The 19877-nt window shown below is 63.2% G+C and overlaps 1 protein-coding gene across 1 annotated transcript; it reads left to right on the top strand.

The window, feature by feature from the left end:
- The first annotated feature begins 1886 nt into the window (after positions 1 to 1886).
- On the top strand, positions 1887 to 17798 carry SLC19A1 (solute carrier family 19 member 1). Its single transcript, XM_051998311.1, has 6 exons — positions 1887 to 2188; positions 8386 to 8580; positions 14807 to 15557; positions 15626 to 15818; positions 16676 to 16817; positions 17507 to 17798. The coding sequence occupies exons 2-6, from the start codon at positions 8413 to 8415 to the stop codon at positions 17699 to 17701; spliced, it is 1449 nt and encodes a 482-aa protein (XP_051854271.1). The 5' UTR covers positions 1887 to 2188; positions 8386 to 8412; the 3' UTR covers positions 17702 to 17798.
- Positions 17799 to 19877: the final 2079 nt, after the last annotated feature.

Genomic DNA, 19877 nt, shown 5'->3' with positions numbered 1-19877 from the left:
TACGTGCATCTCCACACACAGACTCACATCCAGACATAGGAACATCTCACACACACACACACACACACACACTCACACACACACTCACGAGACCCACGTGCATTACACACTTAAACATGCCCTCACACACACGGACACATACATTCCCATGCACACACACGCATGCACATACACACATTCCTTGCAAACCTATGATGTCAGCCCTTCAGCTCGTCTGTCCCTCCCTCCCCCAAAGCCAGCCTCCAGTGCCGGGGCGGAGGCCGGCTGCCGGGCCCCAAGGGCCGCTGGCCCCGACCTTTCCCAGACACCCACTGCCACGACCTTTGCCCTCCGGGCCAAAGGAAGGAAGGACACTTCCTTTCAGGGGATGCCACAGACGCCGCCTACACATTTGGACAAAGTGTTCCGCGGAGATCCTCCCGTCCTCCTCCAGCCTCTCAGAGGCGGTTCTGGCCGGTCGCCCTTCCAGCTTCCCTCAGGGTCAGGGCGCCCGGGCCTTTTGAAGTGACCTCAGTTACCACGCTGTCCATCTTCAGCTCAGTGTAAACATTTTTGGGGGGAGGGGGAACAGGTGCTGTTCTGAGTCTGTCTGTTTCCGGCTCCCAGTAGGAGTTTCATTCAAGCCTGGCTGAGGGTGGGTCAGCGAGGGGAGGGAGCAGGTGGTCCCTATGGGTTCCAAGGGTCCCTCCAGGCCCTTGGAGGCAGGAAGCCCCAGGCAGGAGGGGCTTCAAAAGGACCAGGCTTCGGGTACCTGGCCCCGGCCTCCAGGATCTGCCATTGTCTCCCTGAGACTCCCTGCAGGAGCAAAGACAGAGATGGGTTAGCCCAAATGGTGTGAGCCCTGGGGGGGGGGACCTCAGGAGGACCTCTCTGGCCAGACTCTGCTTCCCCTCACCGGAACATCACAGACACACGTGTGGACACAGGTTCTGGCCCATGGGCAGCCTCGCAGCTGGTCCGGGGGGCTCAGGGAGGAGTCATTAACGGTTCTGTGTCCCGCTCACTGGGGGTCAGACAGGGGTCTCCAGGGAAGTCCCATGGGCTCTGTGCCCGGGCCTGTCCCCAGGAAAGGCTGCAGGGGAAGCATAATTATTTGTGGATTTCCAATTACACCCAAACGATGATTTTGGGGGTAAAATACAAAGCTGTGGTTCAGTCGCGTTGGAGTTTTCGGGGCAGATTCGAGGGGGGCCATTCCTTCTCCATTTCACAGCCAAGGAAACTGAGGCAAAGGGGGTGGAAGCTCAGGGTCCCACAGCTGCGTCTCAGACAGGATTGGGAGTCATGGTCCTCCCGACCTCCATCCACTGCACACCCCGCTGCCCGTCAAGAATGCATAGACATCTATTAAGCTCCTACTGGGTGCCAGGCACAGCGAAGAAGCACCAATGACAGACCCCGCCCTCAAAGAGCTTCCCAGTCCGTTGCCCACCAGGAGGGTGGTCATCAGTGGGGGGGGTTCCTGGCATGGGCGAGGGGGGGGGGCAGGACGGCCGCTGCCGGACCCTCTGGGGCCCTTCATTCAGCGCTTACATCCTCCATTTAGGGGGGTACGGCGGGGGAGGGGTTCGTGAAGCCGGGGAATCTGACTTCAAGCTCCGCCTTCGCCATTGGTCCCTTGTTTCCTCCTCCTCCTTTCCCTGGGCCTCCCCCGGGGTCGGGAAGTTCTCTTTTCTTTCTCTCCCCACTCTTTCCTCCCTCCCTTTTCCCCGTGAAGGGGCGGGCCCTTGCTGAAGCTGGGGGCGGGGTCAGGCAGGATCTGGGGGCCGGCCCGAAGCGGGGGCGGGCCTGGGGGCGGGCTTCCCCAGACTCCCGCTTGTCGCCGGACACGCCCCCTCAGCCAGTCCCCCATCCCGCTGCCTCCTGGGCCTCGTAGTCCGCTGGTGCTTGGCGCGCACGCGTGTCCGCGAGCCCGGGACTCCAAGTCCCAGAAGGCCGCGCGCCTACTCCCTCTGCCCCGTCCCCTTTCCCTCCAAGTGCCAACAGATCTTTCCCCGCCAGGCCCGGTCCAGTCCAGCCCAGTCCGCTGTCCGCCCTCCACCCCGGTGTCCGCAGTCCGGTCGCTGCTGCCGCTTGCTGCCTCTCCCGCGGCCGCTGCCCGGGCCACCGCCGGGTACGCCCCCTTCTCCCCCCACCCGCCGCCCCGCGCAAGATTCCAGGACTTGGGTGCTGAGGACACGTAACTCAGGTACTGGCATCTCCCCCTCCCACCCCTGCCCTGCCCGGGGGTCCGCGGCGGGCGGAGGGGAGGGAGAGACGGTGCACCCAGAGCCCGGCCTTGCCCGCCAACGCGCGTGACTGTCTGTCGGACTGCGAGGAACCCGCGGGTCCTGAACCCCCGGCCCCGTACCTGGGTCCGGGCCAAATGGGGGGCCAAGGAGAGGACGGGCTGGGGGGATGGTGAGGGTGAAGGGGAACAGGCCCTTCCTGACCCCGCGCTCAGTCCCCATCCACCCGAGCACATGGGTGCGCCACGTGGGGCCCTCCCGGGAGGCCCCAGATCACCCATGTTGGAGCAGGGCAGGCTGACCCAGCCCCACTTTATGAAAAGGCAAAGGCCCACAGAGGGAAGGGCTCTAGCCCCCAAACAAGGGTGGTTAAGGAATCGAACCCTGGTCACTCGGACTCCCCTCAATGCTGGGGTTCCCCCCATTCCCGGTTGCCCCCCCTCAGTATCCCCAGAAAATCTTTGGGAAGGAGCCATGCTGGGGATTTCCTGCTGTGACCCTTTCATTTTCTCGGAGGAGGAGACTCCAAAAAGCCCCAGCCAAAGTGGGGGGGGCTACAGCCCAAGCTGGGGGGGGGGGGGGCTTCTAGGAACTCCTCCCAACCTCCCACCTGTGTCTCTATGGAACTGGTAGGGAGAAGGGGGTGGGTACCAAGAAACGGACCCTCTTCCTCCCTCCTCCCAGGGTCCCAGCACTAGCCGCGGTCTGTGGCGTTCCAGCCAGAAAGCCCCATGAAAAAGTGCCTTGGCAAGAAGTGCATGTACATGAGTGTGTGAATGTCTGTGTGTGAGCGCATGGATATAAGTGTGAGTGTGAGTAAGTGTGTTCATGAGTGTGAGTGTGAGTCCATGGGTCTGAGTGAGGGAGAGTATGTGTGTGAAGGAGAGTGCTTGGGTATGTAAGTGTGAGTGTGAGTATGTGAGTGCATGTGTAGGATGTCGGGGCTGGTGAGGGCAGCAGATCTGGGAGGGGCCGCCTAGGCCCGGACAATCTCCCTTGGGACTTCTGGGACCCCCTAGTGGCCAAGCTTGAGGCCCATTGGCACCAAAGGCACCTGCTGGCTGGCATCCCTGGTGTCATGCAGGCCCCCCCCCCCCAGAGAGGCCAGAAGTGGGGGCTCCCCGGCTAAGGGGGAAGCAGCGAGCAAATACGGGACAGACCGAAGCGATGGATAGGGCAGGCCCTGGAGGGAAGATGGCTTTGGGGGGCGGGGGGGATTTTAACAGGGACAGAAAGAAAGCTGAGCTGGAAGGGTGTCCTGGCATGGGAATGGTGATGCAAAAGCAAGGAGGTTGGAAACAGTTCCAAGTGTGAGGGAGAGAGAGGGCCAATCTGAACTTGGCAAATCTCAATGTGCTATAGAAAGGAGGGGGAGAAGGAAAGAGAAAAGGAAGGAAAAAAGGAGGGAAGGAAGGAAGGAAAAAGAGGGAAGGAAGGAAGGAAAAAGGAAGAAAAGAGGGAAGGAAAAAGGAAGAAAAGAGGGAAGGAAGGAAGGAAAGAGAGGGAAGGAAGGAAAGGAAGAAAAGAGGGAAGGAAAGAGAGGGAAGGAAGGAAGGAAAAGGAAGAAAAGAAGGAAGGAAAGAAAGAGAGGGAAGGAAGGAAGGAAAGAAAGAGAGGGAAGGAAGGAAAAAGGAAGAAAAGAAGGAAGGAAAGGAAGAAAAGAGGAAGGAAGGAAAGGAAGAAAAGAAGGAAGGAAAGGAAGAAAAGAAGGAAGGAAGGAAGGAAAAAAGAAAGGAAAGGAGAGAGGGAGGGAGGGAGGAGAAAGGAAGGAAAAAAGAAAGAAAAGAGGGAAGGAAAGAGAGGGAAGGAAGGAAGGAAGGAAGGAAGGAAAAGGAAGGAGGGAAAGAGAAAGGAGGAAAGAAAAAAGAAACAAGGAAGAAAGAAAAGAGGGAAGGAAGGATGGGAATGACCAGAAGGAAAGAGGGGAAAGGTGCATATATTAAGAGATTAGTAGATACTAAACCCTTGTGACACAAACTGAGAAGCCAGTCTGCCCTCAAGGTTATCGCCACATCTGGAGCAGGGGCAGGAGGGTGATCAGGAGGGGGGACAGGGTCCTGAGGGCGCAGGAGGAGGGGCAGGGTCCTTAGGGCAGAGCAGCGAGGCAGGAGGAAGAGCAGGGTCCTGAGGTTGCAGCAGGGGGGGCAGGAGGCGGGGCAGGGTCCTGAGGGCACAGGAGGGGGGGGCAGGGTCCTGAGGGACAGCAGCAGGGCCAGTGGTCCAGTCTCTTCTTCATTCATTGTTACTGATAAAACAGATGGAAAGGTGCTTTAGTCCGCCAGGGCCCCCGCTCCAGCTTCTGGGTCTCCGCTGCCCCCTCCCCACAAAGAAGGGGGCCCGGCCTTGAATCCTGCTGCTGCGGGGCAGCCCAGCCAGAATGATCAGATAGCATTTCCCTAGTGCCGGACAATGCCCAAGGCTCTACAGAGATGATCTCACTTGGTTCTTTGGTCCCACAAGGCTAAGAGGCAGGGAGCGTCTGAGGCTGGATTGGAACTCGGAGCCTTCTAACTCCCGGCTGCCAGCTGCCCCTCCATCAGGGGCCTCCTCTGTCTTCCCCTCCCTCGGGGGCTGGGAGTGCCATCTGGGCGCCCTCAGAGGCTCCGCGGCTCTGCTCTTACTTGTGCCCACAGGGGAAGCTTTGACCTAAAACAGGAACCCCCGAAGGCGGCAGGGGTGCTGAGCGCCGGCTGTGTGCCCTCTCTGTTCCTTCAGTCCCTGGCCTTGTGGGAGGAGGGAGCTGGACCTCAAGGCTTTCTGGTAGCCTCCTCCTGCCGCGCCCCGTGGGTCATCCCTCACACCGGGCCAGGTTGGGAGCTCCCCCCCGCCCCCCCAGCCCCTGCTGCCCTTCTGGCCCTGTACTCTTCCTCTCTCCTCTTCCCTGTCTCTTCCTCCCTTCTCCCCCTCACTCATTTCTTCTTCCCCTTCTTCCCTCTCCCTCTTCCTCTTCCCCGCATCCTCTTCCCCCCTCCTCTTCCCTTCTCTTCTTCCCCCTTCCCCTTCTCCCCTCTGGCTTCCTCCTCCCTCCCCTTCACCATCTCCCTCCCTCCTCCTCCTCCTCCTCCTTCCTCTTTTCCCCTCTCTCATTCTCCTCCTCCCTCTCTTCCTCTTCCCTTCTCTTCCCCCCCTTTCTTCCTCCCCTCCCCTGTCCCTCCTTCCCCCCCAGAGCCTGGACTGGGGGTGGGCGAGCCGCCCACAGATGAGGGGGAGGAGGCGGGGCAGGGCTGGAGCCTGTGTCCTGGGCTCAGTCTCATCTACTCCCTGGCTCTGGGCTGGCTCCGAGCTCAGCGCACATTAGGGGCTTACCAAAGCTCACGAGGTCTGTTTTGTGGTGGGCACTGAAACCAAGAGCGGAGTGCCCGCGGCTCCCTGGTCAGCCTGGGAGGCTGGGCCAGGCCCTGCTGCCCCAAGAGCCCGCCCCTCAGGGCGCAGGCCCAGGCTCTGGGACAGCTCCCTGGGGCACATCCTGAGAAGCTGACAGCCTGAGGAGGGGCCTGGGAAGAGGCCTGAGGAAGGCCAGGGACAGGAAGCAGGGGGTGCGGAGGCCTCTGCTAGCCTCGGAGGGAGTTCAGCGGGCCTAGCAATGCCCCCTGTGGCTGCCCCGGGCCCCGTTCTGGTGCTAGTTGGGGCCCTGCCCGACGCAGTCTTTGAGAGGAAGGGCTGTAGTCCTTGAGATCCCAGGGCATAAAGGCTCAGCCCGACCCTCTTTCCTAACTCAGCATGGGGCCCTTTCTGGGTGCCTCAGTTTCCCTTTCTGTAAGTGGCTTTCCACGCCCAGCCTGTGGCCAGTTGAGTAGGAGCAGCCCCCTTCCAGCTCCCCTCCCCAGCTGATCTCATCCGCTGCGGGTCTTAGCTCTCTCCATATTGGGAATGGACACCGAGTCCAGGAACTGCTCCGGCCTCAGCCTGGGGGACGGGGAGGGCTCTGGGGCCCAGTCAGATTACTGCTGGGAAGAGATTTTGGGACTGACCTCCCCCCGCCCCCTCTGGGATCATCCCTTACTTCCTTCACCCAAGCCCTTCCTCAGGGGCAGACGCTGTCTGGGAGTATGGGAAGGGACAGATATCGCTGTGCCCTCCCTGGGGGAGAAAGCCCGGGACCTAGGTGGGGGAGGGCGCCTGCCGAGCACTACTCTCAGCAGAGGGCAGGCAGGGGGAGGGGGCTGTCCTGGGCTCACAGGTGGACCGTCCGTCTGTCTGAGGACCCTTGGGCGTCACTGGAGTCCTGTGCAAACTGCGTGCTAGCTTAGGGGGCGTCGCCAGCCAGTGAGCTTGGCAAGCGGGACTCGAATCCAGCTCCCCTCCTTTCTTGGGGTGTCTCCTCAGGCAGATCCCTTTCTTCCCTGCGGCCTCAATTTCCCTTTCTGATGCGGAAGTCGAAAGGGCCTAGAGCCCTGCGCCAGGGAGCAGCTGTTGAAGGAGCGGTTCTTTCCAGTTCTCCAGAGCCTTGTGGTCGCTGCAGCTTCTGTAAAGGAAGTGGCCACCCAGGGGACACGAAAAATCACGAGGGCCCGTGGCAGCCGAGAGCTCTGCCGTCCTCTAGAGCTTGGGGGGCTGCTCAGGACTGAGTCAAGGACGAGGGGGGATGATGGGAAGAATCTGTGAGAGCCATCCCAGTGTGGGGGAGCCATCCTAGCATGGAGGGGCTGTCCCATTATGAAGGAGCCATCCCAATGTGCTAGCCAGGCATGGGGGAGACATCTCAGTGTGGGGGAACCATTCCAAGGGGAGGGAGCTGTCCCAGTGTGGGGAAACCATTCCACTGTGGGGGAGCTGTCTCAGTATGGGGGAACCATCCCAGCAGGAGGGAGCTGCCCCAGCATGGAGGAAGAGTGTCTCAGCATGGAAGACTTTGAGAAAGAGTAGATGTCCACTTGTCATAAGCGCTGGACCAGGCTCCTATGGGCTATTAGTGACTTTAGGACACTATTGGGGAGGGACGTTGTGTGTGCTTCCGAGGCAGAGGTGTGTCCCCTGATGCCTGCTTGTCACTTCTGTGAAGGGGACGAGCATTTATGTAGCACCTACTGTGTGCTGGGCACCTGCTAAGTCAGAACTTTTATAAATGCGATCTCAATAGATCCTCAAGATCAGGACAAGAACGTGCTGTTATAACCCATTTACAGTTGAAGAAACTGAGGCAGACAGACTTGCCCAGAATCACTGGGCTACTGAGTGTCTGAAGTCATACTTGAACTCAGGTCTGCCCAACTCCAAGACAAGCGCTCCCTTGTTCCAGACTTGTTTTTTAAATAGTTTTTTCTTTTTAATTCTACATCCTCTTCCTCCCTTGCCCTTGGAGAAGAGAAATATGAGGTCGCTCGCTGGTACACAATGGCATCATGTAGACATCTTGCCTCAGTCACATTGTGGAAAAGGAGAAAAGCAATTGAAATACAGGAGGCCAGCTGCTGCGCCCCCCCCCCCTCTCCCCCCAGCCATGTAGTCAGGTGACTCCCTCTCTGCAACAGGCCTTTGGCTGCTCAGGATAGAGCCTGGGGCGTGCTTGTTACAATGTTGCAGTTTCTGGATCCTTTGGCCTGCTTTGTTACAATGTTGCAGTCTGTGGATGTTTTGGCCATGGTTGTTACAATGTTGTAGTTGTTGGGTACTCTGGTCGTGTTTGTTACAATGTTGCGGTTGCTAGATACTTTGGTCATGTTTGTTATAATGTTGCAGTTGTTGGGAACTTTGTTTCTCCGGATTCTTCTGTTTCCAGAATTCCACTGGCAGGCTGGGCCTGCCCAGCCATGTGCCCTGCGGCTCAGGCAAATGTTTCCGTTTGTAAACCTGTCTGGTGTTTTCCTCCCCCTGGGTCTTTGCTCACATTGTTCCCCCTCCTAGCAGTGCCTCCCTCCCCTTCAGCCTCTCAGGTTCCTGACTGCCCTTTCAAGTCTAACCCCAATGTTACCTCTCCCATGAAGTCTTCCTTGATCCTCCCTGTTGGGACTTCACAGAATGCTTTGTTTTGTAGTCCAGCTGCCCCTGAGTCTTCTCCCCATACATCCCTAACAGTCCTGCTCCCTCCTCCTCTCTTGCCTTTCTTCACATCAGGGGATCAAGATGGGGGTTGCTGCGGCCCCTTCACCTACTCCTGACTAGATTTGAGGGTGAACAGAGCTTTGGACCAACACTGTCCTTGTTCTTTTTGTTCCAGCCCCCACCGGAGCCAGCCTGGACTGCCATGGCCCCCGCCGTGGCAGACGTGGAGAAGGCAGGGCCTGCGGCCCCCGATAAGTCCTGGAGGTTCCTGGTTTTCTACATCTGCTTTTACGGCTTCATGGTTCAGATACGACCCGGGGAAAGCTTCATCACGCCCTACCTGCTGGGCCGGAACTTCACCCAGGAGCAGGCAAGTTCAGGGGCGTCAGCACAGCCCCACCTGGGGAGCCAGTGCCCTTGGGATTCTTCCCCCAGGCTCTCCCCCTCCCCGTGAGGCTGTCTCCCCCCCAGAAGCTGGCCCCTTAGCCCCAGCCTAGACCCCCTCCCTCCTGGAGGATTGCCTGCTGGTGCCACAGGGTGCCCCTTTCTGGTTCTTCTCATGGGAAGCACTAGGCGGGGTGGGGGGAGGAGCTGTGGGGTGGAGGCCTTGGCAAAGCACACACGAGTGACTTGGGGCTGTGGGACCTCCCAAGTCTCATTTCCCCTAGATCTGGGACTCCCAGGGCTTCTCTAGTCCCTCAGTTTCCTCATCTATAGAAGGGGCTCAGCTCTCTATGGCCCCTTTTCTTGCCGAGTCTTGGGGAGCCTGTGGTCTGAAGGGCCTTCTCTGAGAAGCTTTTGGTCGGGAAATCACATTTACGGAGCCACCCCACAAAACTCCCCTCTGTGTGTCTGCTCTTCTCATCCACTCTGTATGAATCTCGTCAATGGCCAGTTATTGATTGTGATACCATACACAGTGGGAGGCCTTCCACCCTTGGCCTCCCCCTTCACTCCTGGCCTCCCCCTTCACCTCTGGCCTCTGCCTTCCGTCCCTGGCCTCCGCCTTCCGCCCCTGGCCTCCGCCTCTCCAGAAGGTGAACTCCTTGAGCTCAGGGCTCCTGCACGGGCACCCAGCAGGTGCTTTGGGGATGCTTGCGGGGTGATGGGGGGCTCTCCTTCAGGTGAGGAGGGTCAGGCAGAGAGCTCAGGGGACAGGAGGGAGGCAGAAGGAGGCAGGGAAAGGACCAGAACAAGTCACTGGCCTGTCGGGATTGCAGGTTATCTCCCTTGGAAGGGGAGGCCGTCCCACAGCCCTGCGCACACCAGGAGGCGGCTGGGCAGCCAGCTAGGAGGAAGCGGGCGAAACCTCGGGCTCTGGGGCTCCTCAGACTGTGCATCAAGAACCCCGATGTATTCCTCCCAGGCTGAGCGGGGGCGGGGGTGGCCTTCCAGCAGAGGCTCTGGGTGAGATTTCTGCGGAACACCTTCAGACTTTGGCAGCGTTCCCAGCTCTGACTGATTAACCAGCCCGGCCGGGAGGGCCGGCCATGGGGCCTATGTGCCTCAGCTGCGCCACGGGGCTGGGGGAGGGTCGGCCCACGGGGCTCACGGGCCCCGCCCCGCCTGCTCCTTGGGCACAGGAGGCTGGGAGCAGCTCCCTCTCCTCGAGCCTGGTCCTTTGCTCTTTGTAAGTGGGTCGGGGCAGCGAGGGCAGGAATGTTTGCCTGCTGGGACCTGCGGGAGCCCGGAGACAAAGTCCAGGTCAGGGGACACTTAATTACGAGCCCGTCCTCCCGCCAAATCCTTGGCTGCTTAGTCACCCAGCAGCACAGCTGGCGATTTTCCCCTTTACTCAGCAAGAAAAAGGAATGGAGACGCGCCCTACCGGGCCAGGGCGGCGTGACTGAAAACCCATCCAGATCGGTCCATTCCTGGATGGCCGCTAAGCCCTCTGGGACTGGAGAAATGGGGACGGGCCCTGGTGGAGACTGGCCCTGACCCCAAACGCCAGGTCAAGAGGCCCCTTCATGCCCCACCTCAGCACGTGGGGAACCTTGGGTTACGGGGAGCTCCCACCTCCCAGCCAGCTCAGCACGTAGGGGACCTCCGGTGCCGAGGAGCCCCAGATTCCAGTCTCCACCAGCAGTGGCCTCTCAAGGCCATACCTTGCAGAGGAGGGGTCAATGTCCAATGGCCCAGCGGTTACTATAGATACTATCTGTATGCATAGAAAACCCCCTCCCTGTGCTGGGCTCCCTCATTAGAATATTAGCTCTTTTCCCCTAGGGACTCTCCCTCCCCCTATCTCGGGCCTGGCTGTTTCTATCTCCGGCCTGGGCCTGGCCTAGGGGACTGTCTGCTGGGTCCTTCCTTGGGCCCCTCGCTGCAGGGGCGCCAGTTTCTGGCTGGATTTGGGCCTCCGGGGCTTCCCCCTCGTCCCCAGTGTTGCAGTTGTTGCCCCCTGCCCGTACAACGGAAGCTCTGTGAGGGCCAGAGAGTCCCGCACACAGTAGGTACTCTAACAGGACCAAGCCCATGAGGGGGCTGGGTGAAAGGCAGAAGGTCCCAGAAGGAAACTCGGCCCGGAAGCTAAAGCGATTGGACCAGAAGTGAGCACTTGGCCAAGTTGATTCTGGGTGGCGCCTGGCGGAGCCTTGCTTCTTCAGCACCAAGGTCAGCGCTCCCTGTCTGGGGCCAGCCGGCTATTGTACCCTGTGCCAGCCTGTGCCCTGTGCCATGTGCATTGTGCCGTGTGCCCTGTGTCGTGTGCCCTGTGCCAGCCTGTGCCGTGTGCCCTATGCCATGTGCCGTGTGCCAGCCTGTGCCCTGTGCCCTATGCTGGCCTGTGCTGTGTGCCCTATGCCATGTGCCGTGTGCCAGCCTGTGCCCTGTGGCCTGTGCTGTGTGCCCTGTGCCATGTGCCTTGTGACGGCCTGGGCCGCCAGCCTGGGTGCAGAGGAAGCCGACGGGATCGAGATGCCAGCATCTCCCGTCTCAGGGGCAGGTTCAGAAGCTCCCACTGTGCCCGAGAGCCCCCGGCCGAGGCTCTGAAGCTCGGGGATGGCTCCACCGCCCTCCAGGGGAGCCCAGATCTCCTGAACTCTGGCTGCCATCTTGGTTGGCATTTCCACACTCACCTTTTCTTTCCCAAAGCTCGCAAGAAGTCTCTGCCTCATCCAGACTGAACTCCCGGGGCGGGAGGCTGAGGAGGCCTACTGTGTCCGTCCTGGGTGGGCCAGTGGCAGCGAGTGCTGCCCGGGGAAGGAAGCTGGGCCAGGGGAGCGCTGCTCCGGCCCGGCCTCCCCGAGAACCTCCCCTTCCACTTGGGCTCTGGTTTCCAGCGAATGCGCCTCTGGCTAAATGTGCGTCCTGGCCCCCGTTCTGCCCCCTGGAGGTCAGGGGAAGGAGGCAGCTGGAAAGCCTCCCAAGACATGGTAAACACTTGCCTCCTCACCTCCCTAAGCAGCTGATTTCTCCCCCTTCCTCTTTCAGTCTGGTTCATTACTCATGTGCTCCCTCAGCCCCATAATCCACTGCTCCCACCCCAGAACCCGCAGGAGCTGCCAGCTCCACTCCCCATCCCCCTCCTCTCCCACTCCTCTCTTCCCCCTCTCCAGCAGGGCTGGCCAGTGGGCCCCCAACCCTCCCAACCCTCCCCGGCCTTCTGAATCCCTCTCCAGCTGGAGGGGCCGCGGCTGCTGAGCCTGAGTCAGTGAGGAAAGCCGGGCTGAGTTCAGCCTCAGCCCCTTCCTAGCTCGGTGGTCCTGGGTGAGTCACTGCCTGTGCCTCAGTTTCCTTATCTATAAAACAGAAATGGCAGCATCCACTGCTACGGAGGATTGTTGAAAGAATCACTGAGATAACTTAGAAAGCAGTTTGCGAACATCAGGCGCCGCCAAATGCTCATCGGGGCCGTTGCCATTTTATGTGAAGAGCTCTGCCTCATTCCCGGGCAAACCAGGGGGCCTGAAGAGCAGGAGGGCAGCCCCTGCGGCTCCCTCTGAAGTCAGACCCGGCTCCCCCCCACAGGCAGGCCAGCTCCCCCCTCCCCCACAGGCAGGCCCAGCTCCCCCCTCCCCCAGGCAGGCCCAGCTCCCCCCTCCCCCAGGCAGGCCCAGCCCCCCCCCACAGGCAGGCCAGCTCCCCCCTCCCCCAGGCAGGCCCAGCTCCCCCCTCCCCCACAAGCAGGCCCAGATCCCCCCCTCCCCCAGGCAGGCCCAGCTCCCCCCTCCCCCACAGGCAGGCCCAGCTCCCCCCTCCCCCACAAGCAGGCCCAGATCCCCCCCTCCCCCAGGCAGGCCCAGCTCCCCCCTCCCCCACAGGCAGGCCCAGCTCTCCCCCTCCCCCACAGGCAGGCCCAGCTCCCCCCTCCCCCAGGCAGGCCCAGCTCCCCCACATAGGCAGGCCAGCTCCCCCCTCCCCCACAGGCAGGCCCAGCTCCCCCTCCCCCACAAGCAGGCCCAGCTCCCCCCCCCCACAGGCAGGCCAGCTCCCCCCTCCCCCAGGCAGGCCCAGCTCCCCCCTCCCCCAGGCAGGCCCAGCCCCCCCCCACAGGCAGGCCAGCTCCCCCCTCCCCCAGGCAGGCCCAGCTCCCCCCCACAGGCAGACCCAGCTCCCCCCTCCCCCATAGGCAGGCCCAGCTCCCCCTGCTCTTGGCCAGCTGCCCCTCCCTGGCAGCCCCGGATGAAGGCCCAGTTCTGTCTTCTTCCCTCTGGTCAGTGAGAAGGGCATGGGGCCGTTATGGAGCAGGGGCTCCCTTTGAGCGCTCTGACCTCATCTCACCAATGGCTCCCGACTCCTGGCCGGGGCAGACCTCCTTCCTGGCCATTGTCTCCCTGGTGACCAGCCTGGCCCTTGCTGCCAAGTGTGGCAAAGGTGCACTGCCTCGGCTTTCGCCTTCCCACTGCCCCCGGCCTGCTCTGGCCTCCTTCCTGCCCCCCCTTTGATCCGACCCTGGGGCTCCCGAGATTAGTCCTCGAGTCCCTTAGGGCCTGCACAGGACGAGCTGCAGAGGTCCCCTGGGTGAGACGGCCCCCGGAGGCAGGGACTTCCTTAAGGCCCCAGTTAGCCCCACTGATGGCCGCGATAGGGGAGGGAGGGAGGGCCTGCCCACTGCTGGAGGGGCTCCCTGATGGCCAGTCCTTGTCCCCGTGAGGCCTCTGCTCCTGCGGCTGCCCCTGCCTGACCTCACCTCCAGGGGTCAAACCCTGCAGATTGTGCCCCTGCCTGGGAAGGTGGGTCCCTCCTGACCTCACTGCAGCACGGGGGCTCCTCCCTCGGACATTGCGGACCTCCCCCTTTCCTCCTGGCTCAGGGAGCTTCCCTCGGGGCACGGGATGAGGGAAGGAGCAGCGGCTGCTCCCCGGGCCATCTCCCTGAGCACAGGAAGCCCAGGGACCCCCCCCCAAAGCCCCGGGCCTGTTTGTGTCGTGTGGGGGCTCTGGGAGCGGAGCCCCGGGTTCCTGGCAGAGCAGATCCAGAACTGGGCAGGTGGGGGCGGGGGGGACCACCCTGCATGCACCTCGATTTCAGAGCACTGGCCCAAGCTGGGCCCCGGCCTGCTCCGGGTGTGGCGGCAGGGGGAGGCTCGGCCCTCTCAGGGAACAGAACCCCTGGGTATCTGTTCAGGAGTAACAGAAGGGTAGAGGCGGGAGGCAGGGGCCACAGCGGCCTGAGAAGTCCTGGGCCCCCCGGGGCTGGGGACATTTTGCGCCCACACCTTCATTTTCCCACAGAACCTGCAGGTAACGGCAGGGGAGGGAGGTGGGAGACCTGAGGGCCAAAGCCTTTCACTCCCCAGGCTCCTGGGGAGGGGGCTCCAACTTCTCAGGGGGTGAGGGGGGAGAGCACCACAGTACCCGCTTTTTCTTCCTTTTAGAAAATGCCTTAGAACACATGGGAGTAACTCTGGGTAATTCCCCCATGTCCCTGCTCATTAGCACTGAGAGTCCCCAGTGGTCCCCTGCAGGCCCAGCCCCCCCAGGTCCCCCATCTCACCCCCCATGGACCTCCCATGAGTCCCCTGGCTCAGCCCCCCCCCATGGGCTCCCCAGCTCAGCCCCCCTCCCGTGGACCCCCCAGCTCCCCAGCTCAGCCCCTCCATGGGCCCCCCAGCTCAGCCTGCCTCCCCCCGTGGGCCCCCCAGCTCAGGCTGCTCACTTCCCCCGTGGGCCCCCCAGCTCCCCGGCTCAGCCCCTCCATGGGCCCCCCAGCTCAGCCTGCCCCCTCCCCCCATGGGCCCCCCAGCTCCCCAGCTCAGCCCCTCCATGGGCCCCCCAGCTCAGCCTGCCCCCTCCCCCGTGGGCCCCCCAGCTCCCCGGCTCAGCCCCTCCATGGGCCCCCCAGCTCCCCAGCTCAGCCCCTCCATGGGCCCCCAAGCTCAGCCTGCCCCCTCCCCCCATGGGCCCCCCAGCTCCCCAGCTCAGCCCCTCCATGGGCCCCCCAGCTCAGCCTGCCCCCTCCCCCGTGGGCCCCCCAGCTCCCCGGCTCAGCCCCTCCATGGGCCCCCCAGCTCAGCCTGCCTCCCCCCGTGGGCCCCCCAGCTCAGCCTGCTCACTTCCCCCGTGGGCCCCCCGGCTCAGCCCCTCCATGGGCGCCCCCCCCCCCCCCCGTGAGCCCCCCGCCCGGGCTCAGCGGCCGGCCTCCCCTTGCAGGTCACCAACGAGATCACGCCGGTGCTGACCTACTCGTACATGGCGGTGCTGGTGCCCATCTTCCTGCTGACGGACTACCTGCGCTACAAGCCGGTGCTGATCCTGCAGAGCCTGAGCTACCTGTCCGTGTGGCTGCTGCTGGTCCTGGGCACGAGCCTGGCGGCCATGCAGCTCATGGAGTTCTTCTACGGCGTCACCATGGCGGCCCGCGTGGCCTACTCCTCCTACATCTTCTCGCTGGTCAGCCCCGCGCGCTACCAGCGCATGGCCGGCTACTCGCGCTCGGCCGTGCTCCTGGGCGTCTTCACCAGCTCGGTGCTGGGCCAGCTCTGCGTCTCGGTGGGCCGCGTGCCCTTCCTCACGCTGCACTACGCCTCCCTGGGCTTCCTCAGCTTCGGCCTGCTCCTGACGCTCTTCCTCAAGCGGCCGCGGCGCAGCCTCTTCTTCAACCGGCCCCGGGAGGCGGCGGGCGCCTCGCCCTCGGAGCTGGACCGCATGAGGCCGGAGCCGGCGGCGGGGGGCGCGCCGGGGCGCCGCCTGCTGGCCGCCTGCAAGGGCTCCACGCTGGTGCGCATGCTGCTGGAGCTGGGGGGCGTGGCGCGCGAGCCGCGGCTCCGCCTCTGGTCCCTGTGGTGGGTGCTCAACTTCGCCGGCTACTACCTGGTCATCTACTACGTGCACATCCTGTGGAGCGACACGGACGGCTCCAAGGTCTACAACGGGGCCGTGGACGCCGCCGCCACCTTGCTGGGTACGAGCCGTCCCCCGCGGGCCCCCCCCCGGGAGGCGCCGGCCCCGGTAACCGCCCTGTCTCCCCAGGGGCCCTGACGGCCTTCGCCGCGGGCTTCGTGCGGATCCGCTGGGCGCTGTGGTCGGAGCTGCTGATCGGGGCCGTCACCGGCCTGCAGGCCGGCCTCGTCCTGCTCATGTACACCACCCGCAACATCTGGCTCTGCTACGCGGCCCTCGTGTTCTTCAGGGGCTTCCACCAGTTCCTGGTGCCCATCGCCACGTGAGTCTCCCCGAGAGCTCGGCCCCCTCCCTGCCTGCGGCGCCTTCTGGGTCCCGGGGGCGCTCGGTTAGTTTGCGGGGAGGAGGGTCCCAGGGTCGCTCGGGTTTGGCCCCGCCCCTTCGGAGGCATCTCGAGGGCGCGGTGACTCCTTCCCCGCCACTGCGGCCGTCCCAGAGGCCAGCCGTCCTCCCCGCCCGCCACGGACCCCCGCCGCGATCCTGGCCCGGTCCCCGGGGGACCAACGGGCTCTCAGGCCTTCACGGGCCTGCTCCCGGGAGGAAGGGGGAGGCCGAGGCAACTCCGGGCCGGTGACTTGCCCGTCCCGCTCAGTTTCCCTCGAGTGACCCTTCGGTCACCCCGCGGTGCTGGGAGGGTCTCTCTGGCCACCCCCATTTTACTGACCTCAGAGAGGGACTGTACCTTGTCCCCAAGACGTTATGTCGGAGGCCTCCGACCACAAGCTTCTCAGGGGCAGCAGATGCGAGGGGGGGAGCAGATGCAGGGGGGGACGGATGTCTGGGGGGCAGCGGATGCCTGGCGGAGGGCAGGATGGGCGGGACTGGGAAGGCCCCTCTGAGTCACAGGAAGCCCGAGACTCACATGCCTGTGTCACTTAAAGGCTTAGGGGAGCAGGGTTCAAATCCTGCTCATGGCACTTCCTGGGAGACTTCGAGCCCCAGGGTACTGGTGAAGAGACTTTAGCCCCCGGGGAGTTCTGTCGGATCAGTGTCCTGCATGAGAGCTCTTCTCCCCTTTGGTAAAAGCGGCGTGAGCACCGGCCAGGCGGAGCCCCCCCGGAGGCCCCGTTTCTGCCGATCCCCCGCGCCCTGTAACGTGGCGGCCGCTGTCTCTGCCAGTTTCCAGATCGCCTCATCGATGACCAAAGAGCTGTGCGCCCTGGTGTTCGGGGTCAACACCTTCCTTGCCACCATCCTGAAGACCATCGTGACTATCATCGTGGCGGACAAGAGGGGCCTCGGGCTCCCCGTCCGCTCCCAGGTACGCCGTGGCTAGCGTTTATGTGGCGCCGACTGTGTGCCAGCCGCCATGTTTTACAAACTGACCTCGTTAGAGCCTCACCACCACCCAGGGAGGGAAAGATGTGCAGTTATTATCCCCGTTTTACAGATGAGGAAACAGAGGCAGATCGTGCTAATGAGACTCGCCCAGAGTCACACTCTTGCCCAGGTCTGGGACCAGACTCGAACTCTAACCACTGCCCACCGAGCTGTCGCTCTTCTTCCTTTCCCACTCTACCCTCCTTCTTCATTCTGTGGTCTGGCCAAGTGCCCTCCGGCTCTCACCTCCACTCCTTGTGTCGGTCATCCCTCCCCCTGCCACAGCCTGCCCCACCCCCCGCAGGAGCAGAGGGCCCGGGGCCCGCGACTGCCCGGGCCCCCCTGGGCCATAGGAGCAGAGGGCCTGTGCCCGGGCCGCCTCTGGGGCTGAGCGCGGGGGCAGCCTGGGACGGGCTCACTAGCGGGCGCTGCGGTTCTGCCTCAGCAGCTGCTGGGGTCCTCCCGGGACCCACCAAGGGGCAGCCTTTGCCCACTCTGGCTTCCTGTGACCGGGGCGGGCTCTAGACAAGGCCTTGGCCGGCCGCCCGGTCCCGAGCTCAGAGCAGCTCCCTCGGCCCGGCCGGCTCCCAGCCGCCCGCCGCTTTCTGACCGCCCGCTCCTCTCTTCCAGTTCCAAGTCTACTTCGGGTACTTCACGGTGCTGGCCGTGGCCTACTTCTCGGGGGCTGCGTACACGGCCGTGAGGCACTGTCGGCAGAGCCGCTTCCACGGCGTCCCCTTGGCGACCGAGCTGGGAAGCCCCGCGGAGGCGCCAGAGAAGGCGCAGAGCCCCGAGGAGGACGGCGTCGATGGCGTCCGGGCCTGATCGGAGACACCGGGGGCAGGAGGACGACGGCGCGTGGTGGGCGCCGGCTCTGCCAGTGTCGCGCCCCTGCTCGCCGTCCCTCCCGCCCGACCTGTGCGGGAAGGGGGTCCAAGCACGTGGCCACAGCCCCGGCCGGTCCAGGCTCGCGGCATGGGTACCTTGGGAACCGGGGCTGGAGCATGGGCCACGTTAGGTGGACGCCTTTGTCCCGCTTCCAAACCATGGAGAATCCCTTTTCCCCCACTTGATTAAGACACAGTTCTTGCCCGGCCCGTGCCATGATGCCACACCGAGCCTCGGCTGCCTGACCGGACCAGCCGGGCTGGAGAACCAGACGAACCGAGTGCCCGAGGCGTTGCCCGCTGTGCCCAAGGCGTCGTCCACCATACCCAGGGCATCACCCACCATGCCTGAGGTGTCACCTACTGTGCCCGAGGCGTTGCCCGCTGTGCGCAAGGCGTCATCCACCATACCCAGGGCATCATCCACCATACCCAGGGCATCACCCACCATGCCCGAGGCCTTGCCCGCTGTGCCCGAGGCCTTGCCCGCCCCTCCGGCAGGGAGGCTGAGCTCAACCTGAGACAATCACAGTAGGAATCTACCTCCAGGCCCCAGGCGTGCTCACGGCCCACACAGGGACACAGCCACACGTTCTCATGCACATGCTTGCATTCTCACACCCATTTACGTTCATTTGCATTATTCCCGTACACACGCTCTCATTCACACTCTCACACACACGTTTGCTCACTGAACACTGGAAAGGCGGAGACCCCCCCTTCCCCCCCCCCAGCCCTTCTCAGCCTGTGAATACAAGCGGGACTTCCCATAAGTGGGGACCCTCCAGCAGGGCAGTGTCGCACCCCCTCCCCGCACCGGGCAGTGGGTGGGAAAGCCTTCTCCCCTCCCTCCGGAACGCCCAGTCTGGGGGAGATCGTTGCTCCCTCGGCCAGTGGCCGATCGCACCCCGAGTCTCCGATCGCACCCCGAGTCTCCGAGGCCCTTCTGAAGTCGGGAGGCAAAAGGTGCTGCTGCTTCCGCCCAGCCCTGTTCCACCCCCGGCTGTGGCCTGTGGGGTGGTGGCAAGTTCAGGTTATTGACCTTAAGGAAGGAGAGCTGCGAGGGGGTTGTGGGGGGGGGCGCCATGGAGGGGGAGCAGCCGGCCCAGGCCTGTCATTAGTGAGCCCCTCAGGTCCTGCCTCTGCCCAGAGCTTGGCTGAGCACCTGTCCCAAGTGGGCGCCCCAGCCCTGCCTCCCCAGCCCTGCCTCCCCACCCGCTGCACCAGCCCTCGGCCAGGAACCCCGGGGGCTCCCTGGGCGCCCCACCACTCGGGCCTCCAGGAAAACGGAAAGCTGCAGCCCCCCATCCGGAAGCGAGGCTGTGGAGCCCGTCTGTGCACGGGGCTGTCCCTTTGTTCGCTCGGCGCCCAAGTGAACCGTTTTTGTGGACTGTTCCGCCTTCCGACTGGCTGGGTGGGCCCGGGGTCCTGGCCATTCCCTTCACCCACATCCCGATGCACAGTGGGCTGGTCGGCCGCCTCCTGGAGCCTCAGTCTCCCCATCTATAGAATGGGTTAATACCGACCTACCTCACAGAACTGTTTGGAGGGTAGAGGAGAGCAGCTAATAGGGGACTCAGTTGGGGCTTGGGAAGAAGCGGGGTGTCTGGCACCTGTCCCCCAACAGTATTATCTCCCCTTCATCCGGGATTGGATCAGGCCCGTGTCTGGGCCCTAGCTGTGCCAATGGTTGCCTTAGATCTTTGATTCTCTGCAGAAGAACCAGCCCTGCCCACCCTGGCCCCTGGCCCTGCCCACCAGGATCCCCAGCCCCGGCCCGACGGGCCACACTCAATACACAAAGCACTTCTTCTGAGCCAAGGGCACTGGACCTCTGGCCTCGTTCCCCCCCCCCCGCCCACTGGTGTTCCCATCACCCCTCCCTCCCTGCAGGCCTTCTCCCTGGCCCCTCTGAGGGGGGAAACTTGGGAATCCAGAACCTGGCCAAGTTTTAGAAATCAGATTTTCTGCTAGAAGAGGATTTCTTTTGTGTAATAAACCGGCTCCTCCGAGAGACACGTGCTGGCTGCTGCATTGCGCCGCTTCCCAGGCTGGGGCCCTTGTCCGGGGGAGGGGCTGGAGGGGGGCTCCCCCAGGAGCGAAGCTGGGAAGCT

This window comes from Antechinus flavipes, chromosome 4, assembly GCF_016432865.1.
Source record: "Antechinus flavipes isolate AdamAnt ecotype Samford, QLD, Australia chromosome 4, AdamAnt_v2, whole genome shotgun sequence".
NCBI lineage: Eukaryota > Metazoa > Chordata > Mammalia > Dasyuromorphia > Dasyuridae > Antechinus > Antechinus flavipes.
The sequence above is the reverse complement of the archived record's forward strand: the minus strand, read 5'-3'. Positions and strand labels throughout refer to the sequence as shown.